The 11,097-nt window shown below is 37.7% G+C and overlaps 1 protein-coding gene and 1 pseudogene across 1 annotated transcript; one reads left to right on the plus strand and one right to left on the minus strand.

Annotated features, from left to right (window-relative positions):
• The first annotated feature begins 1,841 nt into the window (after nucleotides 1–1,841).
• Nucleotides 1,842–3,337, plus strand: LOC131785922 (uncharacterized; annotated as a pseudogene).
• Nucleotides 3,338–6,001: 2,664 nt separating this feature from the next.
• LOC131786085 (protein LSM12) lies at nucleotides 6,002–10,847 on the minus strand. Its single transcript, XM_059103076.2, has 4 exons — nucleotides 10,688–10,847; nucleotides 8,853–9,093; nucleotides 7,225–7,348; nucleotides 6,002–6,449 (listed from the first exon to the last, which is right to left on the minus strand). The coding sequence occupies exons 1-4, from the start codon at nucleotides 10,842–10,844 to the stop codon at nucleotides 6,408–6,410; spliced, it is 564 nt and encodes a 187-aa protein (XP_058959059.1). The 5' UTR covers nucleotides 10,845–10,847; the 3' UTR covers nucleotides 6,002–6,407.
• Between the last annotated feature and the right edge of the window lie 250 nt (nucleotides 10,848–11,097).

Genomic DNA, 11,097 nt, shown 5'->3' on the forward strand with positions numbered 1-11,097 from the left:
AACTCTCTACTGTCACTCAAGACCCTACCAGCACGGAGTGTTCAGTTAATATTCTCTTGTTCGGATCTTACTAAAAAATATCTTTACAGTTTCCTGGGACAGTTATAGTTGTTAAAAACTCAATAAACTAACTGCAGACACATATAACACCTCACGTGAATAGAGTTGATAGTCCGAGCTTCTTTCTCATTAGGGACCATAAGCAGTCACGATGGCAACGCCGAGGAAGATGTCGATTAAAAAACGAATTCATATTTTGGTATGATTTTCGCAAATGGCTGCATGTGTCTACCATCTCTTACGACGCCACTCTTCAATTCAGCATAGCGTATGTCAGCAGCGTTGAGTTTCAAATGAAAATTAAAGTAATTTGCCGTCGCGCTCTCCGTTCACAGACGACGCAAATTTTGGTGATTTCACGTTGTTATTATGCAGAGAATGGCTAAGAAATATACAAAGTTTTAAACGCACGTGCTAAGTCATTGTTCTGCCCATTAGATATTTTGTTTTACCTCGTCCTTGTTGCCGTCGCTGTCGTGGTTTGCCTAAAGTCCCTATTAGCTGTGTACTCCTTAAGTTGTCTTTTCCCCCGATTATCCTCATTGCTATTTTTTTTGTAGCCTTTCTAAAAGATATGAGTTTTCCCTGTGCAGTCACCTCATACGGTTTAACCGTAGTTTAAAGTAGGTTTTTTTTAAAATAAATCTTCTATAAAATGGCACGGCTGAGGAAATGTGAAATCCTTTTGAAAAGTTTTAGTTTGGGAGATATACTGGTAGAAACGTATAACACACGATCGTTCAATGATAGCGATTTTTCTGCTGTATTTTTTTTTTTCGAAAGGCGATTTGGCTCCTACACGAGCTGACCTACGGTGGCCTCGCTCAAATGGGACCTTCGTCTCTTGGGGAACGGCGCACGGGTTCATTTTCCGAGCAACGGCTAGTAATCGAGTCTTCAAGGAAGTTTTAGAAGAAGATTACACCGAGGCCATCATGTAAGGTTTTGTCATCCAACACTATCTGCAATTCAAGAAAACTATAAACTTGCCACAGAATATGTATTCTATGGTCAAAAGGGCAGTTTTGAGGCGTGAATTTACCAGTTCCCTTTCCGGAAGCATCGGAATCGCATTAAAAAGCCGAAAATGATCTCAGCGTACTTGTAATTGGGCATTTTATAACGCCAACCCAGTCAACCTTTTCGCGCGGAGGGGAAAGCCGTTAGTTAGTTCATGATTTGTCAATCAAAGCAATTTTCAATGCACGTCTTAATCAATCTCGACAATTCATGATCAAACCACACACGAGGATATGTATTTCAGGAAAGGTTTAAATGTCCAAAACACTTTTGCGCGCGCGACATCATCGCAATTAATTGTGACGTCACAAAATGCTAATGATCTCTTGAGATTCTTCAGTTCAACTTCGTTCGCATTTTAAAACAGCTTCGAGATGATTTCGAGGAGACAAAGTATTGTGCTTATCATGATTGTTTTGTGCTCTTATACTCAAGCCGAGCTTGAATGTCCGTCGCAATGTCACTGTACAGTTGACTTCTCCGTCGTGATTTGCCGAGGAATGGAAATATTCCCCGTGTTCAGCTTTGCATCAAAAGTCAAAATTCTGTAAGTTACACTATCAACATTCCTAGACACGACTTTTTCAAACTTTAGTTGGCATTTAGATGATCTAAAAGTGTTCACTCGTAAGTAGTGTTTTTAAGGACGGTTTAATGACGGAAACAGGAAATTAAAATAGTAACTGAATTATTCTTGCAAAGAACAGAAATTGCGTACGCTTGATGAAATTTGAGTCAACCTTTCAAAATCGTTTTTTAAAATGGGAAGAACTGATGATACAAGGTGGGTCCCAACAAAACAAAAACCAACATTTCAAAATTACAATTCGACCTTGAAACTTTGGACCAAGAAGAGCCGCCTAGTTGAGTGTACATCGCTAAATTCCCATTTATTTTCCCATTTTGTTACAATCACTCTTTTACTTTATTTTTTGTCTTTTTTATTGTTTCTGCAGGGATTTGACTCATGGAAAAATCAAACACATCCACATTAAAGACGTGAAGGCCTACTCACACTTAAAAAAATTGTAAGTGGAGACAAACCTTAAAAGCGCCGAGGTTTTAACATGACTGTCTAATTTAAGGAGTCTTTAATTCTGGCCGATCGTCTTATGGCGAATTATCTTCTGAGAGAAAAATCACATTAAAAGGCTCAATCTTGTTTTTGTTTTTATTTCTCTTTTTTATTATTTTTTTATCCCGAGGTTTATCAATCACAATCCTCTGGACTGCAACCACGTGACTATCCACATGCTAAAAGACTTGAGAGAAACCGCTGGATTGGAATCATTTGACGGCCACGAAATTAAATGTCCACGAGAACCCTCAGTAATAACTAATAGACCCTTTGGTAAGTTAAACCCATACCTTTTCGCCATATATGCGCCTTTATTATGAAAAATTTTTCAATAACAATGTAATTTTTACATCAAACACGCGCCCCTTATGAATAACAAAATCTTACCCATGAAATCACGATGCAGAGCTTTTTTACAGACAACAATTATCATGGGCATCGTCATAATATCAGACCGTCAGGAGGCGCACCTCTAATTTACTTTGTTCATGGAAGTTTTGCTCAATTGGTTGGTGGGATCGTAATGATGTTTCTGGGCATGCTCACTGTGGCTGTTGTTTGCTGTGTCTTGGTGCGCTATCGGCGCAAGTTGTCTCGGTGAGTGTCCACATTCTTTAGTGTCTTACAATGTACAAGACGAAGCTGATACTTTGTAAGTTCCTCGTACTTAGCTGCCTAGTTCTTAATAATTTTAAGCGCCCCCATTCACTCTTGTCTCCATGCTTCCAGAAAATATGAGCACCAAAACTTGGCTGATGTAGATCCCCTCAGCAAAATGGAGAGAGGAACTGGATATAAATCTGACACGACTGGAAAGAGGGGAAAGAAACAGCAAAGAGGCCCCCAAGGATATCCTGAAAACGTGAAATCTGATGACTCGCTTTTGAAGGGAGATGATGGTTTGAACAGGGCTGTGGAGAAAAAGGGAAGCAATGAGAAAGGAACTGGAGACGAGTCAGACACTGCTGAACACATGTTAGAAGCAGGCCTGAGGAAACAGCGAAGAAGTTCCCAAGGATATCCTAAAAATGTGAAGTCTGATGACTCACTTTTGGCAGAGGAGGAAGATTATCTGAAGAAGAACATGAAGAAACAGAGGAGCGCGTCCCGAGGGTATGCTCTGGAGAATCAATCCAGTGACGAGGAGAGTGCTATGCTGGAGATCGACATAAATTATAATTTGCTTTACTGGAGAACAATGTGATGGATGAGTTATATATTTTTGATGGAAACACTGTGAAATGTTATTCTCCACCGATTCTTTTTTTCTCTTTACACTTACAAAGCCAAGAAGTACTTATTTTCTCAATGATTTTAAAGTTAAATCCCTAAAGTTTTCCTCCGTATTACAGTTTGAGTTTCATTGAAGTCTTACACTTTCAAGAGAGACATTTTCACATTTTGTTTTAAATTGAAAAATTATGATTCTCTAAAGAAAAAAACGATGAAATTTACGAATTAAAGAATTTTCATTACTGATAATTTAATTTCCTACATATGGCCTGTTCAGGATATCATCAGGGAGGAGGTTCCCAGGAAAATCCTGAAAATGGGTCATCTGGTGACTCCCTTTTGACGAAAGATGATAGTTTCAACAGGAAGGTAGAGAAACAGAGCATGGAGAAAGGGACTGGAAATGAATCACACGACTGAGTAAGAGTGGGAGGAAGGTTTAAAAATAACAGCGAAAAGGTTACCAGGGATATATTAAACAAGTGAAATTTTATGAAGCACTTGTGACGAAGACGATTGAGGAAGGAAATGAAGAAACAGAGAAGCATGTGTCAGAGACATTCTTTTGGGGTTGTATCCTCGTGTACCGGTACACAAAAGAAGGAAACATTAACGAACTGCGTCATAACTCCATGTATGGTTATGAAAACAATAGGAATTCCCTCGTGTACCGGTACACCAGGACAGCCCCCTTTTGGGGCTGAGACGAGTGACGTGAATGCTCTATGGCGGAGATCGACTCGGATCATCAAAATCTCTTTTTTTAACACCCTTTCTTAATTTCCTCGACTTATTAACAAAACCTTGTTTGTAATGCCTATATTTAATAACTATTCATTGAAGAGGAGGTGACTAATGGTGGATATTTACTGAACTGAGAAGCGGCTAGGTAAATTTTTACTGCCAGCCACCGGCATGTACTTAATACAGTTTCGACTGTAAACTTCAACCACGACTCCTTTCTTCCAAGCGAAGTACTAAATTCAAAGGTGTGCGCAATACAAAGCCTTACTCCAACTCTTCTGCTAGCGCCAGTTTTTTTGGACGAAGAAACCTTTTCCGTAAGTAGGCGTTTTTGAGAGGTGGACAAAGGCTGATCGAGCTGATGTCTGGGTAAAACACGTGCACTGGATACATGATTTAGGGGTCTCGTTGCGCCGTGGTTAACCGCCAGTCTTCAAATGTCTTCAAATTTAGTCGTACACCGTAAAAAAGGGAAATTTTTTCCCAGTCAACCATCGAAAGGGTTATTCAGTATTAACCGACAACTGGTCTCAAGATGTTTCAGATTAACCTCGTACCTAGTGAGAAATGTAGGATCTCTTTCACCGCTTGGCCGTGGAAGGTCTGGGTAAGAGACCTATCCATTGTTAGACTACTTAGACTACTTAACAAACAGATTCCAAGTTGCCGTGCGTCTGCTCAGTAATAGATCACAGATGACGTCAAAATGTGGTAAGAACAAAAAAGTGGCACACGAGGCGCAGCCAAGTGTGTCACTGATATCCTTACCACATTTCGACGTCCTCTGTGATCTATTACTAAACAGATGCATGGCAACTTGGAAACTATTTGTTTTAAATAATAAAGAATTTAAAAAAGTTTCAATAATGACGTCATCTATACGTCTGTCCTCCAATAGATCATAAGTGAGAACCAATCAGAATGGGTGCATAACTGAGCTTATTATATAAAATGAGGTAGATAACTGGTGAGAGGTTGATACAAGTAGTAAGAGGTAGCCACCACAAAAACAAATTTCCACATTTTTTTTTATTTACAGACACAACTCATTCAGTCATTCAATCATCTAGAATCTATGATACAAATGATGCCCTTTTCCAAGTTTGTGGTCTGAAATCAAATCTTTCATGCTGGAAAATGTGAAAACTCTGATTAAGGAAACAATCTAATTAGGTCCCTATCACTGAATTGGAATAGCAATTTGCGAATGTTTTAAGAAAGTTTGGTATAAAAACAAGCTAGTATTCCTACCACTGGATTTACAAAATGTTTTGCACTGGAACAGCAAATCAGCTAAGTAGAATGTACAGAACAGTTTGTCAAACCCTAACATCAGTATTCATAACTTCCATACTGTTCTGTATACATTTCCTAAGGTGCTGACAAGGAGAATTTGTCCAAAAAACTAGAGCTTCTTTCATTCGTGATCATTTCCTTTACTCTAGTGACCTAAATGTGTGCCTCAGGGGGTATACATTTAGCGAGATATTAGATGCAAGTCACTCTTACAGGCTAAAAGATTAAGCTACAAAGAAATGAAAATTTACTTGCTTGGTAGATGCAGAAAGAAGATATAGGGAAAGGTGCCTTGAATATAAGTAACTCAACCACACCTTGACAATGACCTCAAAAAGCAACACCAGGGAGGCTACCCTTGATAACACTGTCAAGAAGTAAAATACTATATACAGCAAGGGCCTCTTCATATGAGTCCAGTGCCCAGATGGCCAGCAAGTAAACCCCCCCCCCCAGAAAAAAAGAGAATAAAGAAGTATAAATGTGCAGCATGTTTTACATGTGGGCAATGGAGACTTTACTGAAGGAACCTTGCATCTCCAGAAACAGGCTAGCATACATAAAACAATAGAGAGGATATCACACTTTATTGCTGTGGCAAGGTGTGGGACACTGAACCAGCCTAAGCCAGGCTCATATGAAGAGGCCCCAAGACTATGGGAAAGAAAAAATTTATGGTGCATTTGGTGTAGCTGTTACTCCCGTCCACAAGAGCACACCAGGTGACCGTGGACATCAGCAAGAGCTGGTTTCCTTACTGGGCTCTGTATGGAGGGAATCATCCCACACTTTTGCTAATGCTTTTCCCTACATGTGCAACGCCCTCTTCATTTGGGTTCTGTCTGCATACGTGCCAATTAGCCAGCTACCAGAAACAAGCAACCTTGGCATTGGGACTGTGGAGGAAACTCTTCATCCCTTCCTCATTTTAAAACCTTTTTTAATTATTTTTGAGCAGCTTTGTGATTTACTTTTGTTATCCAGGCTGGTTGCTTTCTTCTTCATTATGCTTTCTGACCTAAATGGAAGGAACAGACAGTTGAAAGCTCCTTAAAAAAATATACAACACAAGCAGTACAACCTTACAATGGCCATGAGTCTGTGGCTCAGTGTTAGAGCAATGCAGTGTGGAATCTAGAGATGTGGGGTGTTATTGTGATTCCACAATTACGCCATTTTTTCATATTAGGGCACTGGAATACACAAAATATGCCACAGTATAACACTGTAGAACAGGGAAAAAATACAGAACAGATTCTAGTCCATTGTAGGCAACCCCCTGGCAGTTCACATTATTTCCCAAGCAGTCTACTAGTACCCTTTTATACTCCTGAGTGGACAGAGGCACTGTGAGATTAAGTGTCTTGCCCAAGAACGCATCACATGGACCTGGATGGGACTTGAACCCAGACCTTTACTAGGCAAGATGTTACATCAACTCAACCCTCAAAAATCAAACCAATTCAAACAGAATCAATGTGATTAGATGCAAACAGGCCAAATAACCAGGTTTAGTGTAAGAAAGCTAAAAAACAACGTAACAACAGCAAACAAGCACAAAAAAAGGTTTTTGGTGCAATAAAGCTGAAGAGAGTGTAGTTTAGCAGCAAAAATAAAAAAAATGTTGTTTTGAGTGAGATATAGCTAGAATCAACATGATTAGCTGCAAACAGGCAAAACCTTTTTCCACTGCGAAAAAGCTGAAAAAAGCGCAATTAAGCAACAAAACAGCAAAAAGGTTTTTTTGAGTGAGATGTAAGTGGTCTCAATTCTCATTCGTTGTGAATACTTACAATCTTGATAATGTGTTCGCGAGATTTTTCATTTCCGTGACAATCACTCTCCTGGTAAGGTGGATCAATTGTTACTTCATTCATGACCACAATACTTTTCCCATTCCACTTGACTTCATTAATTCTATGGAATGAATGTATCCATTCTTAGTATAGCCAAAAAAAATTTTTTTTTTTTTTTTTAACAACATGATACTTATATTAACTACATTAGGGTTCCTTTCATGGGATTCTCTACGTATATTGCATCACACTACTTACTTACAGTACTCTTAAGATACAATTAATATTTATTAATATTTATGCTACTTACATTGTTCTACTTACACTACGTACAATGTGATAATGCACACATATTCAGAGGCACATCACTTAAGAAAGAAACTTATTCTCTTCTCTTTTTCCAAAAAATAATAAAAAGAAGTATAGCCAACATTGTGGATATCAGAAATTACAACCTTCCTACTGTTTTTTGCGCAACTCAATTGGCTACTTTACACCACAGGGTACAAAATCACCTAACAGTTATCATGCAATCATCCCTGTTTACAATAATATTTTTCCTGAGATTATTGCCATCAATAAGAAGAAAAAAAGAGAAGAAAAAGCCATCTGAAGAGTTTCACTTTTTTGTGTTTAGTACTTTACATGGATGAAAAATATATGATTGATTGCAATAAACTTGGTAGTGGCATAAAAAAGCTGATCTTAAATGCTGCTTTGGAAAGAACAAAACACTCACCAAAATTTGCAGTCAGTGCACCATACAAAAATTAATGGAATGGTTATGAAATAATCAAACCCCTCCTGGCTTGCTGATATGTCTATTGATAATGTCCTTAGCTCAGAAATTGTCCTCAAAATTTTACATTTGCCCTTAAAGCTTTGCTCCTCAGCCAAACATTCAGTCTGGGACAATATCTCAACATTATCAGCCGACATACTAGCCACCTGATTCATTTACTTAGTATTGTCTCTCCACAAGATCACACCTTGTGTTGCAAAATAATAAACTGATTAAAATGAAACAGTCATAACTGTTTGTTCTAAAATACTAGTTCTGATGTAATTCCATGTCCCCCTCCTAATCGAATAATGGATCAAAATGTGATAAATTAAAAGGTGATTCAAAATAGAGACAAGGATGTCACTGATATTCTTCTGCAACTTATTGACTTAAAAAATGGAATATTCTTTCTTTATTTAATTAAAATAAAACTAAATTGAATTTATGCTCATTTTTATGGATATACATTGTCAAGCAGAAAGTCCAAATTAAAAAAAAAAACTTTGTTAGGATAAAACTGTAATTTCATCAAGCCTAAAAGTTGTGTATCTTACTCTCAAAATTGGTATTTAAATCAAGTCTGACATATTACATGGCTTTGTGTCATTTTGTCTCCGACATCACTCAACCATGCCACTTGTCCAAAATAATAATTTTGCAATGAACCTCTAACAACTCTCCAAACAATTTTTTTACAAAAATATTTGGAGGAAGTGAAAAGCTTATTGTAATCAATCAATTTAGCCTTTTTAGAGAGTATATAACTTGAAAAATTTGCCCAGGAAACCAACCTTAATTTTCCCACACACATACACACAACCTGGAACTTTGTAAAACTTACGTTTTGTTTATGGTGTCGAACAGCTTTTGGGCTCCTGGTGTTACATTGATGCCTATTTTCTCTACTGCTCGTCGTTTCTGCTCAAGAGCTAATGCAATCTTTTTATCAATTTTGTCATGTTCTACACATGGCAGAGAAGGAGGTGGTTTGTTGGATACTTCTGAAACGTTCAGCGTCTTCATGCGAGCCAAGTTCAACATCCTTATATCTGTAACATTTTTCTTGGGGTTCTTGGAAGATTCTACACAGCTTGTTAAGGTTAAATGATAATATCGTATCCTCTAGCAACAATGAATCAATCGGTGTAGATCATAGAGAGTCACTTTTACATATAAATGGATAATTTACAGTTAAAACCTTGGTTTGTACATGCATACACAATAATAGACCACGCTTGGCTTTTGTGAATATCATCACAATATCAATACAATATCAATCAGATAAGAGATGAGAATAAAGAAAAATAACAATTTGGAGACAATTAGTTGATTCAATACTAAATTCTCTGAACTAACATTATAAGAATTCTATGGTTGGCAGTACGGAGAATTACAAATGTGATCTGGGAGTTGAAGGGTTAAGTATTGTACAACAAAAACCAAAGTAATCATATAGCCAATCATAGCAAAGGTCAAAATCACAAACAGCTAATGACAATGCAAATAAAAACAAACAAACAAACAAACTGTTAAAAGCAGGGGAAACATGGGTGTCCAAGTCACCATTGGTCTCAGTTTTAGATCTTATTGGATGAGACGATAGCGCAAGTTCTCTGAACCAATCACATATCAAAGTGCAATCCTGCATTTCTTTTGTCAGTCACTTAAAAACATTTCTGAAATGGATTAAGCTTAGTAGTGTTTATAGCACAAAGGCTAGTGCTGCCAACCAAATCAGTAAACAAATAAATTCACACAAAACATTACAAGGTTAAGAACTCCACTTGGTGGGAGGCAAACCACTAAGTTTTTTCACATTGACCTTAACCTCTCCTAGTGGGCAGACATGATGACTTCCCCTTGTTTCAGTCTTTGCAAGGTACAGAAGGGGTTGATGATGAAAAAAATAAATACATTTTTCCAGATATTGGAATTCTCTAAGGAAACCATTTACTCGTTTCATTTGTTCAATTGCCGTAAAAATCAGCTCAATTTTAAGTCAGCCACACACACAAAAAAATTTCAAGCTAAATAGTCAACACCATTGACATCCTCTTAGGAAGAAGCCATCTAACAGCAAGGAATCAAAAGAGCCTTATAAACTTAACTTTACTCAAAACAGCGACATACCTCAGACAAAATGCGAGAAGAAAATATCTTGCATGGGATAAGCCCATTCAAAGAATGAAACGGGAGCGTTTCTTGCCCTCCTCGCTTCCTGTTTGGGTTCCTCGCTTGATTAAAATCCGTGGAAGAAGAAATCACTGTACATTGAACGTTAAATGTCCTTACCGAGTAGGATAATCATCGATGACCGCTGTTATTTGGAAACGATAAAAAATTCTAATGTGTTTAATTAATGACACTTTTAAATTAGAACTTCATCGAAAAATATTTTACACTTCCTACATCGAAAGAAGACGTTTATAAAATCTGTAACGGTTTGCAAAACAAATTCACAGCATTAATTTACCACATGTAAAAACAACACAGATACCGCCAAAAATATAAAAATCCCTAAAATTGAAGATCCTGTTTTAGTAAATTCAACATTTCGATTATGGTGTAAAAATCGCAGCTCACGATCCTTTGGCGAATTCTTCGCACCACGAGACTCTGCTACCGGCAACGCGTTGCCTCAAAAAAAAAAACGAGCGATCGAAGCAAAAAGGATACTAATAACTAAAAGCTTGGCTCCGTAATCGAAAGCCACAACTTCTCCTTCAATTTTTTCATCAAAGCAAGTGGTACAAACCACTTTCGTTCCCGGTGGAATTTCTTTGCTGTCTTTTGCGTCGCCAGTCGCCATGTTTCCACCGGTACTTCCACTCATGCGTACACGAGTTCTTAATCCTGCCTTACTAGTTTTGGGAGAGTTTGTAGTTTGATCGTTTGTCAAGCAGTATATAAACTACTGAACTCATTCAATTGGCTTTAAGTTACCAATAAAGGTATAAATAGCATTTTTACTCTTGACAGTTGCGATAATTTTTTAAAACAATCGTCTTTTCCACTCAAGAATTTGATCCTTACGTCATCTGTTTTCTAATCTTTTTCGTGAGTATGGAAACCGCTGACACGCGACC

Source organism: Pocillopora verrucosa, chromosome 10 (assembly GCF_036669915.1).
Source record: "Pocillopora verrucosa isolate sample1 chromosome 10, ASM3666991v2, whole genome shotgun sequence".
NCBI classification, from domain to species: Eukaryota; Metazoa; Cnidaria; class Anthozoa; order Scleractinia; family Pocilloporidae; genus Pocillopora; species Pocillopora verrucosa.